General features: G+C 32.5%; 2 protein-coding genes across 3 annotated transcripts in view; one reads left to right on the top strand and one right to left on the bottom strand.

The window, feature by feature from the left end:
• Window positions 1-678: 678 nt before the first annotated feature.
• On the bottom strand, window positions 679-2,174 carry LOC126738768 (uncharacterized). The gene is made up of 2 exons (XM_050444203.1): window positions 1,562-2,174; window positions 679-1,388 (listed from the first exon to the last, which is right to left on the bottom strand). The coding sequence occupies exons 1-2, from the start codon at window positions 1,926-1,928 to the stop codon at window positions 679-681; spliced, it is 1,077 nt and encodes a 358-aa protein (XP_050300160.1). The 5' UTR covers window positions 1,929-2,174.
• A 5,709-nt stretch (window positions 2,175-7,883) lies between these two features.
• LOC126738179 (uncharacterized) overlaps window positions 7,884-19,320 on the top strand; it is a 56,730-nt gene continuing 45,293 nt past the window's right edge. The window contains exon 1 of one of the 2 annotated variants that reach the window (XM_050443382.1): window positions 7,884-7,990. In XM_050443382.1, coding sequence (XP_050299339.1) covers window positions 7,982-7,990 — 9 coding nt within the window. In that variant the 5' untranslated portion in view covers window positions 7,884-7,981. Of the gene's footprint in view, window positions 8,177-19,320 lie in introns of both variants that reach the window. The other variant, XM_050443381.1, reaches the window with a different exon arrangement.

Raw genomic sequence — 19,320 nt, 5'->3', positions numbered from 1 at the left:
AATCACTGGAAAACCGGAGTTGAATAGTTTTAAAAGACAAGTTAAAATAATACTCCTGCTGACTTAACTATAGGCTCGTAATTAATATGTACCATATGTACAAAAATATACAGGGTGTTTGGTGCATCGTGTGCCAAACTGAATTCAGTGATTGGGGAGGTCTTTGGCTACCTCTTCAGCCCTCATAAAAAAATCTTGCTTAAACAGATTTTTTTATACTGGGTTTTAATGGTTTTGAGTGAACATTTATTTAAAAAACATTCAAAATTTAAAAGTTGTTAACTTTTACTAAATTTTATTTTCGACCTTTTATTTGCAATGTTTGACGCTTCTTTTGAAACTAAAATTACCCGCCAGCGACATCTAGTTTTTTTTTTTACAGCGCTGCAAACATTCTTTTTCAGTAAAAAATAAGCTTAAACGTCAACTTTCGGTTTAAATAAAAAAAAAACTAAAAGTGATCATGATCTCCCAATTTTTTTAAAAACATCTCTAGTCTGTTTCCATTCTAATGATGTGCAATATGTCATAAAAAGTAATTGGTAACATGACTAATTTTCAAATTTACTAAACATAGTCGCAATTTTCTAATATTCAACAGGTGAATAAAAACAAGTTTTTGTCTTAATCAGCGATTCAAAGTAGGGAAAAAAACATTTTAAACATTTATTTCATCATTTACAAATCCTGCTCAAATTGTTCACCTCTGTTTCGAATGCAGGCCCGACATCTTTGTCGTATTTCTACAGTTGTAGTCCGCAGTCGTATTTCGTTTTTGATTGTATTAAAGGCTGCTTCTATGCGTTGTATCAGTACCTCCCTCGTTGGAACTTCTGTGGCGTATACCAGCTCTTTGGCACGTCCCCAGACATAAAAATCTAATATAGTTAAGTCTGGGGAACGTGGCGGCCATGCAATAGGCCCATTGCGCCCAATCCACGAATTGGGGAACACATTGTCAAGGTATTCCCTCACAGTTAAACGCCAATGCGCGGGACAGCCATCGTTTTGAAATACTATGGGCACATCTTTATTAAACACGGGCACCTCGGCCAATAATTCCGGCAGATCATTTTGCAGGAACTCTAAATAATTATCGCCATTGAGGTTATCGGGTAGGTAATGTGGTCCAATTACCTGATTCCCAATCACTCCTGCCCAAACGTTCACACTGAATCGATATTGAAAAGAGTTTTGTCTTTTGGCATGTGGGTTTTCCTGTTTCGGTGCCCAGTGGTGCAAGTTGTGTAAGTTAAGAATCCCTTCTCTGGTAAATTTAGATTCGTCCGTCCACAGTATTCTTTTTAAAAAATCAGGATTTTCCACATCTGTGTGTAACAAAAACCGACAAAAGTGAACTCTTCTGTCAAAGTCACCACCCTCAAGACCTGCAACAAACAAAAATCATTTTAATTCCTCTGGAGCAGTAAATCATTGCACTAAAAGATTTTCAAGTGTGTCATGTCATAACATAATATCCATTAAATTGCTAAAAGTGGCGTCATAATTTTCATTACCTGCTAAACAAAGGTAACGTCAAATAACTACGTAAACTACGTACCTTGAACAGGAGTCACGTGGAATGGATATTTTTCGTTTTGTCGAAGGACCTTCCACACTTTCCATATTGAAATATTAAGTTGTGCCGCCACATCTCTAATGCTTCTTGTGTCCTCTTCTTCAAATAATGCCAGTATTCTTTCGTCCACTTCAACATTATGTCGCACAACATGTCCCCTTGGTTCACGAAGAGTGACACTCCCAGTCTCGCGTAATCGCCGGTATGTGTCTGGGAAAACTCTGCGGCCAGGCAATCGTCGACCAGGAAAGCGTTCGTGGTAAAGCCGTTGCGCTGCACGAGCGACACCATGGGCCTCACCATAAATCATTATGATATCCGCATATTCTTCGTTAGAGTATGTCGCCATTGCAACAACAAAATAGTCAACAAAGTTTAAAAATAACAGAAATCGAAAAAATAAGATTACATGGCTACTGCGCCATGTAATGGACTTCGGACTACAACTGTAGAAATACGACAAAGATGTCGGGCCTGCATTCGAAACAGAGGTGAACAATTTGAGCAGGATTTGTAAATGATGAAATAAATGTTTAAAAGGCTATTTTTGTTTTTTAATGTTATTTTCCCTGCTTTGAATCGCTGATTACGACAAAAACTTGTTTTTATTCACCTGTTGAATATTAGAAAATTGCGACTATGTTTAGTAAATTTGAAAATTAGTCATGTTACCAATTACTTTTTATGACATATTGCACATCATTAGAATGGAAACAGACTAAAGATGTTTTCAAAAAAAATTGGGAGATCATGATCACTTTTAGTTTTTTTTTTATTTAAACCGAAAGTTGACGTTTAAGCTTATTTTTTACTGAAAAAAAATGTTTGCAGCGCTGTAAAAAAAAAACTAGACGTCGCTGGCGGGTAATTTTAGTTTCAAAAGAAGCGTCAAACATTGCAAATAAAAGGTCGAAAATAAAATTTAGTAAAAGTTAACAACTTTTAAATTTTGAATGTTTTTTAAATAAATGTTCACTCAAAACCATTAAAACCCAGTATAAAAAGATCTGTTTGAGCAAGATTTTTTTATGAGAGCTGAAGAGGTAGCCAAAGACCTCCCCAATCACTGAATTCAGTTTGGCACACGATGCACCAAACACCCTGTATAGTACATATATTTTTGTTTAATGCTTGTCTGTGATTAGTACATATGTACAACAATATATAGTACAATAGTACAATTGTACATATATTTTTGTTTAATGCTTATTTGTGATTTTCCCTTCTTTGTTTTAGGTACAGTTATTTCCTTTTTTATATAAAATATATAAAGGTAAACATCTCACTTTTGGTTTCGTGTGCCAATAGCTAACGAGTATCGGTGGTTTAAAATCGCGGTACAGACCTTTTGGCCAAGAGACGATGTAATTTAAATTAAGTATATTATTTTTACTTCTTTTTTAGCAATGTATTTACTCTTTATCGCAAACAAATTACTTTAGAATTTTGAATTTGATTAAAATAGTTTATTATGTAACAAGACAATTTCTACCCTCGTGTGTGTCAATCAGTACCGCAAAACGTTTTAAAGAAGTAGGCGCAGGAAAAATTACAAAAGAACAAAAGGAAGATGAAGAAGTAGTCCATATACAATAATACGTATATGTCTATTAAGTATGTCCATTAACAATTATCGTAGTGTTGTAATTATATGATTTTAATATTTGTCTAGATCCCGTTTTAGTCCCATTCTCATGCATCTTAATATGTCACTTTTATTCATTGTTAGTGGTTTTAACCTTTTGACCTTGCCCGAGGCACTATATCTTTAATATGTATTGACGAAAACCCTCAATTTTTATCCCTGATGATGGACATGGTATATGTCCGAAACATGTAGGATTATTAATTATTAAATAAATTTAGTGGAGGATGACCGAAGCATTTTTAATTACCCACTGACAAAAGGAAGTGTTAGTCGGGAAGTAATTAAAATGCTGCTTCTTGAATTACAGCATTGAGAATGGTATTAGCAAATACGTGTTTCAGCTTGAAGGCTTCTTCAGAGTAAGGCAATCAGAAAAACTCTGTAGATCCCGTATGCTTTCTTTAAAACCGAAGACTAACGTATGTTTTTAAAATGTTCATGTTTACTGAATAGACATATTGGTTAGATGCATCTATTAGTTATCTTTTATCGCTTTCTTTTGGTTTCGATTTCTGGTTGCTCTGAAAAATTCAATGAGCAAAAACACGCTTCCGCAAGTACTATCTGTTCCTTCTTTTATTCTTTACTTACAAATTATCCTGATATTTTCTACTTCTCTTATAAATTTTTTTGTACTTATTTCAATCATTCTTTAACTACTTTAATGTTCTAGCTAAGTTCTCTTTGCTTCTTTTCCTTTCTCTAAGTCTTGTCTTATAGTCACTATTTTTCGGTGTCATTCTTCATTAATCATTAGTTTTTTTGATTGTAATGTACCTTTTGGCTAGACAAACTAAATTTACTGAAAAACATTTTTTCCTTTTTTTCACACAATATAGTATCATGTCATTTGTAATAACTGTCTAGACTGTATTGTAAATGCGTGCTTTGAATTTTTTTAAATTACATCATAAACATTTGATATTGGTTTTGTACAGTTAGTCTATGATGCTAATCCATAAGTTTCCATTCCTTTGTTGCCTACGTAGTAATTTAGTTAATATTATATAATATTTGTATAAGTCACATTTTTGTTTTTTCCTTAATTTGTCTGTAATGTTTCATGCAGCGCATGCAGCTATGAAAATATTTTTATCGTCGGACAACAAGCAATACCAAGATTTATTTCAAAATAGAGGAATAAGTCGTTTTCCATTCTTTGGACTTTTTTATCAAGAAGAGTCCTGCCTTCTAAGAGATGAAAGATAGCTTTTAAAACCGTTTGTTTAATAAAAAATCATAATTTGTGAAAAATAATAATCTTCTCATAATCAGTGGAGTTATGATTTAAAGGGCAATCAGTATAAATAGTGATTCTTTTTGTATTTTTTTAAAAATAATTGAATGATCAAAGATGTATTAATGAAGTTCTGAGACGTTTGCTATACACTACATTAACTTTATTAGTCAATTAGTAACCCGACACTTAGAGCGTAAAAAGTCACCGTGGCTCTAGGTGAAATTCTAAGATTTATTATGAGAGATAATTTTAAATCTATTTTATATATATTTACTTATTGTCTAAGTATTTAGAGTAACCGGGCGTATTTTAGACAAACTAGAATTTATTCATCTGATAAAAAAAAACCCTTGCTGTGTTTTTTTTAGATATGTTTAAATAATATCTGCCTTTTTGATTAGGGAATTGACGGATATTAAAAGAACTTTCTAAGAAAATCATTTTAGGGAACTGACTACTTTACAAATAACCATACAAAATATTTTAAAACCTATTGCCACTTTAAATTTTACAAGAGATTTGCAGGCAAATAAAACCAATGAAGGACAGTCTGGATAAATCTCTCAGATAATTAAAGCAATAAATTTTGGTCAGAATGGTTTATTTAAAATTAAATGAGAGATATATATAACGGATGACAAATGAAAATAGATATAACAACTTGCGGAGTGAATAGATGGTTTTAAAATTATTTCAACTACCAACTATATTGGAGTACAAAGAACAACTAACTTAATCTTTTAACATAAAAACGGTCGAGCCGGTCTTATCTCAAAGTTCAGCCGGGATATTGACGACTTGGCAATTCCCGCGAACATCGTTAAGCCCATAGCCATAACAACTTTAAGAAAAAAATTCGGACTTCATAATTATTAAATATTTATTTTGCCAAATTGCCTACAAATTGGACAAACTGACAAAAAAGACGTCTGGGCTTTCTCAAAATTAAAAAAAAAACTAAATCTACTTAAAACAAATAACTAAAATAACTTTACTAGAATCTATGAATTTAAGCTTCTCAATTATTGTGGAATAATTAACAGATATGTGGTTTTATGTTATCGGGTGCGATCACCCCGTTATAAGAAAGTTAAGTAACTTGAAAGTCTTCAACATCTTCAATTATCAACAACAACATCTTCAAGGCCCTTTAAATTTTGAAATAAACTTTTTATTGACCCCCGCAGTAGTATCAACATTCTTAATCATTATGTAATCCCCCACATCATATACTGAAGCTTCGTTACGCATTTTGTTATAACTAGTCTCGTTACACTTTTACACTTTCACTAGGTTTTGACATGCTTCTTCCCAAATTTACTCAAAATTACGCACTTTCTTACAGTTATCCTCTAAAATTAATTTAATACAATCATTTGTCTTATCTAATTGATCAATTCCAAATAACAATCAACTTGGTGAATTTTATTTGTCGCTCGGGATACCGTGTTGTTACAGGCAAACTCAACTTTGTCCAAGACAAGGTCCCAATTTTCTGGCAAGTCAGATAATTTTGCGATAACCATACAAAATATGTTAAAACTTATTGTCACTTTAAATTTTACAAGAGATTTGCGGGCAAATAAAATCAATGTAGGACAGTTTGGGTAAATCTCTGTAAATTAAATGAGAGATGTATATAACGGATGACAAATTTAAGTAGGTATAACAACTTGCAGATCGAATAGATGGTTTTAAAGTTATTTCTACTACCAACTATATTAGAATACAAAGAACAACTAATTTAATATTTTAACATAAAAACGGTCGATATGGTGTTATCTTAAAACTCAGCCTTGGCAAATCCTGCGAACACCGATAAGCCCATAGCCATAACAAATTTAAGAAAAACATTAGGACTTAATTAAATCGTTAATTTGCCAAATTGCCTACACCAATAAGGTCTATAAAAATATTAAGATGCTGTTCTTATCACGACTAAATCCTGATTCTAACGATCGTTTTGATATGCATATAATGCCTAGGAATCAGCGAAAGTATATTCAGATTACTAACAAACCTCTCACTGTACTGCCAATATTCTTTTACAAAGAGCAAATTGATTTAATATTATGCGCTTTTAAAAAAATAGAAATGTCACTTTACACTTAGATGCTCCAGCCATAGCTCCCAGCCAGCTTGCGTTCTAAATATATAAAAAATAGAGGTTTTCCTTAGTACTCGGTTCCGTTAAAGGCTAGGGAATTTGGTATTTATTTATTTGTCTTATCTGACTTACTCTCTTTAAGTTACTTGAAAAGCAGCGTCGTTCATTAAATCAAGGATTAAAACTTCCAAAATATTTGATGATATGCCATCCTCAAGATATGGAAAGTATCTGGATCGAACATAATGAAACAATTTATGCATATTTGCTGACCAAACTTCATTAAGACGGAAAAGTAAGCCAGATTCAAGAATCGAAAAACATCGGCTTCAAGCTGTTGGAGGCCTCTGTATCTTTCTTTGCACTTATCTAACTGTTCAACTATTTGTCATTATCTTTGTTTCTTTTCAAGTTGTTAGTTTGCCTCATTTTGTTCCTTTTAGAGCTTTAAGAATTTTAGAAATTAATCAAGTCTTCCATGGTAAAGTTTTCTTGTTTTCTTCAGATTGTCTTTATCGGGTATTTATGTTTTCTCTTTAGGTCTCATTTTCTTTTGAACTTGAGCAGTTGAAAAACTTTAACAGAATTCAGAATCACACTCCTGTAGGAAACCCCGCTGCGCCAGAAAAACTTTTACCTGGGAGTTAAGTGTCTACCTTCGTCCCTTCAAAAGAACCACTAAATATTTTGTATATCCTTAGACAGAGTTTAACGGATGAATATCAATTATTGACTGCTGCAACATACAATTATAAATTCCAAAAAATAGATTTATAAAATTCAAGTTATTAGACTAAATTGGGGCCTAAGAACAAGATGAGAAACTAAAATCTAAACTCTATAGGTGACCTACTAATAAACTAGGCGTAAGTAGAACCCCAAATAAACTTACTTGACTTACTTAAATTAAAACAAAAATTGTGATAATAATTAACGACTTTTACATTTTCATAATATTAGTGAGAAAGGGTAATCTAAATAAAAAGCATATTTTTGTAATCGCTTACACCTAATCATTTACACCTTGCCATCCTTCAGGGAATTGAATTTCTAAACGTTGGTATAGTTTAAAAATAGGCGAAATGTTATTAAATCTTGACCTGCTCTTTAGGATTTTTTTGTCGAAATGATATAAAGTAATTGGTATTAATCTGATAAATATGTGACACATAAATTGCGATCAAACATACAAATTTATAATATATACTCCATAGATTTTTAAAAAAATTTTGTCAAATAGGTCAATAGAAAATGCATAATATATTGCTTCTCATTTTTGTTATGCACGCGACAAGTCTGCGCGAAAAGTGAAGGGTCTATATAAATTTAATATATTAATATCATCCAGCGAACTTAGTGCATTAGTAGAATATCCACCTGTTGTCTTCTGTTAACTTACGAAAAATAATGAAAACGGTAACAATGGCTTAATTAAATATCATATATTCAGCTTATCAGAATATCTCTCTTCTGTTTTCTTTAATTGGCTATTCAGACGAGGAAGGTTATTGGTAATAGCTAAATTGTATGTGCGGTTTTATACAGTAAGTTCAGCCGTGTTTTATGAAAGTGTTTGAAAATATTGGATCAGATAACATGCAGGTTTGACTTTTTATATTATTTAATTTTTGATGCATGCATTATATTATAAATTATCTTGTGGCACTAAAGGTATTTTAATAATTTTTTAAGATCTTTGGCAATGACATACTTTTATAATTTATAATAAATGTAAAATTTTAATCAAAAAATTATAATCATTATTTCCCACAATTTGTAAAAATATAATATTAGAAGTGATTGTAACGTGGTATAAATGAGCCTTCAAGAAATTACCAAAAAAAATACTCAAAATTACTATATAACTGAGCTGTAAAGTTGGCTCTGAAATACTCATTATGTATAAGGGTGTATATTATTTGTAGTGAAATAATATGAGAAATGTTCTAATTTATTAGTATTGTTTAGCTAAAATATATAAAAATTAGCAAATTATTAATAAATATTAATTTTTAAATTTATATTATCAAATAAAAATATATAAAAATATTTTTTTCTTAATCTGATTTTAATACATACTTTCGGAAAAAGGAAAAGCAACATAAGACTTCGAGACTCGGTAAATCTAACTAAAAAGAATAAAAGATTGACATATAGTTTTATTATTAAAAATACTAAGAATTGATCACAGAATTTAAATCTATAATATTAAAATGTGTAGTCTTTTCCTTTATGCAATTGCTTTTTAAATCGACTTTAGGTTTCTCTAAGCTAAAATGGCTCAATCGTTGTGTGAAAAACCTTTTTTTAACAAAATATATTTTTTCTGAGACAAATATATTTAGAAAAGAATATCATTATCGCTTTAAGGGCCACTTTACTGTCAAAAGCAAATAATTCATATATAAAAGTATAACTTAAAATAATATTTTTTTGACTGGCATGTAAGACAAACATGTAAGTAAGTTAACATAAAATGCTACTTACAATCTCATTAAAATATTCTTATACATTATCTTCTTAGCGATGAATCAAAAACATTATTTTTTTACCTGTTGTAGAGCACATCGATAAAAAAAAAGTTATATTAATACAAATAAATTATTACCATTTAAGATCAACTGAATGTATTAAAGACACTTTTACTAGCTCAAGGGTATATTGCTAACATTTTGTAAGTTTATCTCACAAAAATATAGAGCTTACTAATCAATTAGCCTAACCAGTCAGAGTTCACATTTTATAAGGTGAGAATAAATATTTAAAAATCTAAAGTTTAACATCAAATGTTTGCGATATGTAGAAATACCATGAATCTCCTATAGTTTATCAACATTATATTTTATAATTTAATACAAGTTTTTTTTATTTGAATTTTAAATTAAAGTAAAGAATATATTTGGATATATTTGTTCTTTTCTGTACCTCCATTTACAATGATAATATTAAATAAAAATATAAAAAATGCAATGCAATAAAAGATGTTTACCATCATATCTGGTCGCTAACTAGTTTTATTTTGAACATAACTTTAATAAAATCTCTGACATTATTATATTTATTGGCTCTAGAATATTTTATCTTAGTTTAGTGTTATTATACATCATAGAATATAATTTCATAAATTCTTGATGTTAAATTACCGCACCCATTAATTTACTCAAGGAGAAAGTTTAGCTATCACAAATTGGTATAAATTATTTAAAAAATTAACTTGCTTTATTATAGGGAACAAAGCAAAATGAGTTGTAGAGAAAGTTATCAATTTTGCATATTATTACGCATTCGGAACTAGAGCTTTAATAAAATAGGAAATGGCATTGCGTAGGACTTAGTATTGCATTACTGGTTTCATGGTCTATGGTCACAAAAATGAAGTAGATACTAGATTTTGTATATTTTTATGCATGTATCAGTTTCTTAGACATGCATTAATTATTTTACAAATATGGCCTTTAGTGGCTTAAACCGTAATCAAAGCAATTCGTATTAAAATATCAAAATATTTGGTTTTGAATAACCAAAAAGAGTTATAAAGACCTATATTTTTTAAAGTTTTTATACATTTTTTAAGATTTCATGAAATTATATTTTCAAACAATTTAGATTTCATTCAATAAAGATATGTTAGTTTTTAAAGAGGTTGCGATTAGCAAAAATATTATAAATTTTTCAAAATATCTGTTGCAGAAAATGAAAACATGATAGTGCATCATAGAAAACTAATGAGTTGGGCTGGCTTCCTGGGTTTTGGTCCACATAATTAATGTTACATCTTCACCCTTCTATGTGTAACAAATCGGCACGTAGAGAAAAAGTACATAAATTCAACGTAAGATTTTTGGGTAGGAAGAATTTCTCGGTATTATTACACATATTTCAAGCGAATTTTTGTACAATTCTGTCAATATTTACAGCAAGATTCCTGCAAGTACAAAGCTTTTGATCGAAAGCATATTTCGTACAAAATTCACAGAATTTTATTTCAACAATTAAATGTACGGTAAATATAAACTGGTAGTTTTTTATGTTTGGTTTTAATATTTATGTTGTTATATATATGTATAGATAATTTGATATACTTTTGAATGTATTTCTTATTTTTCTTTTTTTTACATTCTTACGTTTATTTTTCTTTTCTTACGTTTCTTTCAATTCCTTTAGGTTATAAGCACTATTTCTAGGTTTTTATAAGTATATTACGGTCATATCACACGTGTCTACCAAGTATAGTCATCAGGCATTTATGAGTCAGCATATTTACAACGACGAGTTCGGGGAAAGAAACAAGAAATGTTTTCGCACCAAGACGATTGAAGATAATATTGAATTGAATTGAATTGACGAAACAGTGGACTGCCAATGCAGTTGTGCATATAGGTCTCCTGATGGACCCGTCATGCCCCACCGGGGGGTTACCAGAGCCCAACGGCCTTAGAGAAACCGATAACGCTCTCTGGTCTGAAGGACTTAAAGTCGCTCGGTACACTGAAAGTATTACCCAAGTATTTGAACCTGGCGCGCGTGAATGCTGGGCACTCCCCGACTACATGGTCAACGGTTTCATCCTCCTCACAGCACCATCGGCATTCCGGGTTGTCCGCAATACCGATAGTATGGAGATGGCTTCTTAAGTGCCAGTGACCGGTTAAAAGACCTGTCACTAGCCGAATTTCGCGTCTTTTTAGGCGTAGTAGATTTTTGGTGAGACAGGCAGAGGGCCCACCTATGTGCGCTTTGGCCTGTCTCATACCAGGGGACTCAGTCCATCTTCGGTGGGTCCACTTGTCCAGCAGACCCTTCATTGACACGACCGCAACGCATTTGGCGATACCAACTATGGGTTCCGGCCCCATCGGCACATTCGCGGATCCCAGTCTGGCAAGAGAGTCCGCTTCCTCATTACCTGCATGGCCTGCATGGCCAGGTATCCAGACGAGCTGGACCCTGCATCCAACCTGTACCAGTTTTTTCAGGACTTTTATGCACTCTAGTACAAGCTTGGAGCTTACCTTTGCGACCGTGATAGCCTTAATGGCAGCTCTGCTGTCCGAGCATATTGATACGACTGTATTTCGGTGTCCGCAGCTTAGGATTTTCTGTCCGCATTTTAATACAGCGAATACTTCGGCCTGGAAGACAGTGGCGTGCTCCCCCAGCGAGTATGCCCTACTGATATGTGGGATCCCACCAATAAGCCCTGATCCAGCTCTGTTATTCATTCTGGAGCCATCTGTGTACCAGATAGTCCCCCTATTTAGCAATGCAGGTCTGTTGGAATGCTGCCACTCCTCTCTGCCTGCAATGTGCGTCATAAATCCCTCGCAGTCTACAGTCACTGGAGCCATGCAGTGACTCCCTATCAGAAGGAGAGGACATTCCTGTATGACCCGTGACCAAATTTTTGCGTGACCGGTCTCGCCAGCACGTAGTTCGCCGAGGACGTATAACCTGTACGCAGTCCTCATTGCCTCGAATTGCACAACGAGGTCCAGAGACGGAAGGCTCAGCAGAGTCTCAAGCGCTCTAGTTGGCGCCGTCCGCATGGAACCCGTTATGCTGAGACATGCAAGACGTTGAACTCTGTCCAGTTGAGCACGAATTTTCGCTTTCTCCGTACATGGCCACCAAACGATAGCCCCGTATGTGAGAAGAGGTCTCACAATGCGCGAGTAGATCCAGTGGAGGATCTTAGGAGACAGACCACAGGTATTGCCGAAAGCCCGCCTGCAGGCCCATAGCGCGCAGGTGGCCTTCTTCATTCTGGTATTTGCATGCTCGTGCCAGGAGAGTTTGGGATCCAACTTGATTCCCAGAAATCGAACTGTCCTGGAGTAATGCAGCTGCACGCCACCTCAAGATATAACAGAGGGCGTGCCAAAGTTACGTCTCCTCGTGAATAGTAGGAGCTCTGCTTTTTTGGGGTTAATCCTGAGACTCCCCGAGAGGCACCATAAGTCCACCATACACAGGGCTCTCATCATAGGGCCCCGCATTGAGACGGCGTCTTTCCCTGGGCAAAGTATTACCAGATCATCAGCGTAGCCCTGTTTGTATAGGCCAGCATTGTTTAAAAGATTTATCAGGCTGTCGACCACAAGGCACCACAAGGTAGGGGACAATACTCCTCCCTGCGGGCAGCCCCTAGCCGCCAACGTATCGACAATCTCGTTGTTGAGCTGGGCAGATACATGACGTTTCGAGAGCATGGGCTCTATCCAGCTAACCAAACAGGGTTCTGAGCCGCGGCTAAGATAATATTATTTATCTTTATTTTTCGAGCAAAATGGATTAGAATATCCAAGCGTAAAGAATTTCAAAACGCAAAGGGAGATTGCATTGTATTTTCGTATTGTTAAATTGTTATTTATTGATGATAATTGTTGGTAACGTATTCTTTATATATTATACATACAGTTTATGATTTTAAAATAGACTTTTATTACAAAAGCCCACATCAGAAGTGGTTGAATTAATATTGTGCGGTGTTTTGTGCAAAGTTTATGATAAAATGGGAAAAAATGATCAAGGAGGTCCCAATCTTCATCGTCTTCTAGTAAGTTTATCATTGTCTAGTACTTCATTGAATGACGCAAGGTATAGGAAAAGTCATAAGAAATTAAAACCAAAGGGAGACATTAAACAAACTGTAAGTTATACACCTCCACGTCAGTATATCGATTAGCCATCAGTAGAACCAAGTTTAATTTCAAGAGTGTCCACTATTATCTCCAACCCTAAAACTATGGATATCATCGATTGGATAGAAATAGTTCAATATAATGCTAACACATATCGATGGCCCGATAATCTAACAACGTTTCAAGCCTTAAATAAACTAAAAGGCACTGCAAAAATTTGGTATGATAGCTATATCGAGTTGGTGGTCTCACTCAGGTGGTAATATTTTAATATCTACAGTTCAATCAAAAATGGATGCTGAGTTAGAGACAACAAACTATATTGGCGAATCTATTTCTTTATTTAGTTATTAACTTTTGGTTTTTCGATAGCATAAAAAATTATTCACAGGGCGCAAATCTAGTTCTATCGCAAGTTCAACTGGATTACCTGTTTTAAATAGAGATATAACAATGAAAATAATTCCACTGGTTAGAAAAATGGATCTCTTTGTACACATCTTTCAAGACGTTTAATTACAGAGAGTATTAATAAACAACAGTAAAGCAACATGTTATATCATCGTTTTGAATGGCCTTGGTTTTATTATGAATTAATGCATTATTAACTTCGGTTATAGTCAATCTAATGCTAAAAACAATTAAGTTTGTTAATAACATATTTTTTGGACAAAAACTCAACAAACCAGTATCTACATCATCTTGCAAAATATTAATAAAATAAGCATTAATATTATCAACGGACAACAAAAGACTGTTGCTAACCTTTTACCCCGTTTAGTTGTTTTAGTTACATAATTCCTTGAGAGCATATATGAACAATGAACATAAAAACAACACTATTAAGACTTCTAATCCTAAACTCTGTGTTGTTATTTTTCCTTTTGATATCTTGCCTTAGAGGTGCTACTGTCTTATATTCAGAGATCTCAGAAAAACTATTTTTGACGTTAATGTGCCGTTTTCCATCAATATCTAAAAATTTAAGAAACCGTTTCAGACCACATTTTGATTCGCTTTAGCTCATTCTTGTTATTTTGTACTTTTGTACCTGGATAAGCGGATTTTAGGATTTTAATTTAATATCGTGCGCTACTATCTTAAAACATTAAAGACTAGAATCAGTAAACAACAACGTTGTTTGAGTTCAACATATACTTAGGGGCAAGGGAGTGTTTTATTTACAAAAATAAATAAAGTACCGATTCTCTCTTGACAAGTTTAAACACATTTTCAAAATAGAAAATTTTTGACTAAATATTAACACATATAATAATGTTAATTTAACTTATTTGTATTGGATTTTGGATTAAAAATTTTAAAAAAATAGAAATAGATATAACCTATTCTAAAAGTAAAATTAACATCTTTAAACTTAAAAAAAAGTCTTCAAATTTTTATTCCTAAAACCGCTTCAAAAAAATTTAGAATGATAACACGGTAAGCAAAAGCTCAGTGATGCGCAAATGTCAGGCATTTGTGTATTTATGTTCTGTATTTTTTCTTTTTAGTTTTTGGTTGATGGGAGAAATAGACCTAAATAAATACTTGAACGTAAAGCGTGTGTAAAATACGAGAGTCTAAAAAGATTTAAAAATATAATTAAATAAAAGCTAGAGTCTATAATTTTTTTTTTTTGAAATTGATTAACTACTACTATTTTAAGTGTTTTGGTCAGCTTGGCAATGAGAAATGGCCTATCAAAATCTTAAAAATTTGTATGTTAAATATGTTAAAACATGAATTATTAAGGAATCTTAAATAATTATTAAATATTTAATTTGCATTAAAATGCTTTTTATTAGATAAGTACATTTAGGCAATAGAGTAATTTAAAAAAAGGATAAAGATTGAATAAACTCCACTATAGAGTATCTTATCATATTATTTTATTTAAAAAAAATCTTTATATTTTATAAAAGAGGAAAGAGTATTGTTTTGTGCCTGTAAAAATAAAAAATTTGATAAATTTTTATGATATTATAAAATGTTATTTGCTATTTTTGTATAAACATTTGGCACCGTTGCATCAGAGACGTTGCAAGTAAACAAACTGCCCATAGTTCTATGGTAATGCTAATTCTAACCTTTAAATGTTCTAAGGCTATTGTACAATTCTCACGTTGTAGTATAAACTAAACAGAAGTCGTTCTATTATGATCTACAAGTTTGAATTTAATCGCGAACAATGGATTTATGGTATAAGTACAATTAGTCATTCCAGAAAGCTTTATCTCGTATAACTCGAGCTTCCATTTCCGTAATATTTTCGGAAACTCAAGTAAAAAAGACCTTGGCAAGTGCCACTACAACTTTTTGCCAATTGCTTTATTTTAAGCTTAACAGCTTTAATTTACATACCAACGAAAATAATTAGCGGCAACATCGACCGGCACAGTTCCTTTCTCAGCGCAAATGAATACAAAGTTCAATGACGAGTCGTGCAACCTGCAAAATCATAAAAAAAAATTTAGAAGAAATAAATTTTCGACTTACCTTTATGATCGAAAAATATAGTATATTTCTAAAGCTAGTGTATTTTAAATGAATAATATGTTATTTCGCCTTAATTATCATTCTCAACGGTCTTAAAAATATTAAAAATTATGGCAAAATTTTTAGGACAATTTGTAAATACCACTTGAATGATGGTAGTTAGTCGTTTATGAATAACAAAATTTTTTTTTCCAAAATTTAGCAACTATGATCTAAACAAAACAACCAGAGAACCCAATCTGTTTTGAGATCTTTATTTATTCTATTAACAGGTGTTTTTATTTGTAGCCAAAAGACTTCAAGAACGCTTTTCTTTAATTAAGCAAAGATTAACAAGTCTTCTCATTATAGCACTTTATTATAGTACTAATTTGATGTTTTGGTGTTAGAAAAGTATTAAGCAGCTCAAACTACTTTTATTCGAACTTCTCTTATAAATACAAATCGGTTTTATCAATCGCATGTATTTTCAACTATATGGTTGTCTACATAGGTATGCAATATAAAATTGATTATGTTTAATATCAATAATCATATAAATAGAATTCTAAATCTACACGCATTTTTTTCTGGAGATAAAAACTTCCCTATTTAGAAATCTACATATACATATTCTCCTACAAAATATGGACTTATATTCAACTAACAATCATATGCATGATTTTGCTTATATTTTATAATTTTTGTTGGTAAGTTAAAGTTATTCAGGGCGTTAAGTTTAATATTTTCACCTACAGGGTGTATAGTTTTGGAAGGTTCATTTTATTTGAGTGTGCTATTTGGGCCCTAAATTAACTAATCATAATATTTTAAATTTTCTAGACTTTATTATTGCTTATATTATCGCTCTTCATTGACAAAAAGAATGTTAAAACCTTTAAGCATTTTAAAATGTTTTCATGGGTCTTTAAAAGGGACCGCATTTCATGATATTTTAATTCGTTTAACTGACATTCACCTTGAAAACAAAGAAACGATAATTAGGGCAAGTCAGGTAAATTTTGTAATTTGATGTTGTCGGTAAAAAGAGTGTCTTCCTGACATAGAAGTCTATTTTTGTCGTCAATATAATCCGAAAAGTAGTGCGTATCTGAGTTACGTTATAATTGGCGTCAGAAATAAAGGGTGCATAAAATAAACAAAAGCCTAATTGAGTAGATACTGTTAAGCGTGGTAAGATGATAAACGAGAAATTAATGCTGCTATGTAAGAAGTTTGAGAAGCAGAAAAAAAAGAGGTACGAGCCCGTAAAGAGAGAGAAGAACAGAAGAAGCGATCCCGTAAACAAGAAGAACGGGATAAGAAACACAGAAAAGAACAAAACGAATTAGACGAAATGAGAGTAGCGAGACTGTAAACAAGGAAAACAAGATAAGAAATAAAGAAATTTAGAATACCTAGTTATTAAAAATTTTGAAAGCTTTGACATATGGACTGGAGTATGAGACAAGTTTAAAAGCAAATAAAAGGCAGATCCAAATAAACCAAGTTAGAACTTTAGAGCGTAACATCGAAGACCGTCCTCTGAAGAAACTTGAGTCAAGAGATCATTCCACTGCTGGATTTGTAATGAGAAGAGGTATCTTAACAGATCCGAGGAATCAGGTAAACGTATACAAATCAGTAAGGGTGCTATTAAGGCTGACGTATAAATGACTCTATAATAAAAAATTGACTATATTGTTCTGAAGAGCTTGTAGTAACGAAAAAAAATGTACGACTCTCAATGCCAGATGGTGGTAGATATAGGATCAAGTCATGAGAATGTGAAGTCGAACATCGATCGGGATCTCAGAATCTCACTGCAGAATTTCACTACCACCAAATTTAATTCTTCAGTAAGCGAATAAAAAAATGATGCCGATCATTGGATAATACAAAGCTAAAGTCACAATTGGCTTAACAACATTGCAAAGCATAGTATCGGCAGAACTTATGACGTCACATTAGAATTAGACGTTGACTACTTAGCAGTTTAAAATATTTACAAAATGTGTTATACCGCATATTGATGACGAAAACTGAAGACGTCCTAATGCACAATCTACATAAAGTCCATATTTTAGCGAGTAAGCGCCTTACTCGGTTGCCTTAGGATATCTTAAGCGTTACGTCATCATATGGTTGCGCTAAAATGACGTCATGTCTATCAACTGTCAGAGTCTAAATATTAGTAAATATTAGCTATACCTTTCATCGGTATTGCATTCGTTTTAGAGGCTGACCTAAACCATAGAAACACCCATTTGTCTAAGTTTTCAAAACGGTTTGAGTCTAAATCCGACCTCATGCATTTTAAGGATCAGATCTAGATCGTAACAAAATACAAATTAATTTCGCCCTGAAAACGTTTATAAAGGGCAGATATTTGCCCAAGTGGAAATACAATATATAAAGAAGTTACTGGCGTAAACACAACCTCACTGATATTTTTTCCATAAAAATAAACACAAACTAATCAAAAATAAATTTTAAAAAAATATTTGTGCAATTTCACCTTTACGTTTTTCAATGTATTTTTTGCAAATCTATTCGTTCTTTTGATAATTTATTCTTTTCTGCATTTGTATTTGGTTTGAATGTCTTAACTATCTCATATACATTAATATTAAATATATTAAAAATAAATAAACTAAGAAATATAATGCTTCTTAACTCTAAAAAAATATCAAAAAATTGATATCAATATTTATTGTTTATTATTGTTTGTATACTTTGACATATCGAGTTTCATAGCTGTCTCGGGAGACCGCTAACAAATGCTTAAAGCGCCTTATAGGGTGACGTCATGACTTGATCGCTCGAATGAGATGTCTTAAAGACGCTTATAGCCGCTTACTCGCTAAAATACGTCTAAAAATAATGAAAATAAGCGGTGATGGTTAATTCCCCAAATGGAGAAACTGTGGTAGGTATGTATACGCTGCTAAAATTTCTCATTTAAATAAACTTTTTTCTGTAAAGTTCTTGAAGAATCTTCTGCCTATTTAACCATGGACCAGAGTAATAAATTACGGCGTCTTATTGAAGAGAATTAGGAGGTATTCTTCTTCCACGATAGTGGCCTGAAAAGTTCTAATTTGATGCAGCAATGAATTAACACAGGAGATAATGCTCCGATGTAGCAAGCACCTCGAAAAATTAGAATAGCAAAATAAAGTGATAATTTCTTAATGCTCCAAGACATGAAGACAGAAGTAGTGATAGAACCATCCCACAGTCCTTGGATATCTCCAGTTGCACTAGTGATGATAAAAGAAGGATCCATCAGATTATGTGTGGACTAACGGCCGTAGTATAATATTACGAAAAAAGAGAGTTATTTCCAACCAATAATTGCCGACATCTTGAACATACTATCAGGTTTAAATAGTTTATAGGTATCTGAAAAGACATGTAAAAATGCATTCACAAAAGAAGGAAAAGTATTCTCGAGTGAAACAGGTAGTTAACAATCATGCCCTTTAGACTTCAGCTCCTTTTGTATCTTTCCCACCCGCCTTTGAAAAGCTTATGAAAACTTGAAAAATGACTCAAGAAGCATGCTTAGTTTACCTAGATAACGTCATTTTACTAAGAAAAATATTTTGAAGTATTAGTTAAGCTGCG

This window comes from Anthonomus grandis, chromosome 7 (assembly GCF_022605725.1).
Source record: "Anthonomus grandis grandis chromosome 7, icAntGran1.3, whole genome shotgun sequence".
Taxonomy (NCBI): Eukaryota; Metazoa; Arthropoda; class Insecta; order Coleoptera; family Curculionidae; genus Anthonomus; species Anthonomus grandis.
The sequence above is the reverse complement of the archived record's forward strand: the minus strand, read 5'-3'. Positions and strand labels throughout refer to the sequence as shown.

Excerpts from the sequence above, each read along its gene's own strand:
- LOC126738768 (XM_050444203.1), bottom strand. The coding sequence starts at position 1,928 with ATGGCGACATACTCTAACGAAGAATATGCGGATATCATAATGATTTAT. Across the intron at positions 1,389-1,561 it reads CCACGTGACTCCTGTTCAAG|GTCTTGAGGGTGGTGACTTT; the intron begins GTACGTAGTTTA and ends TGTTTGTTGCAG.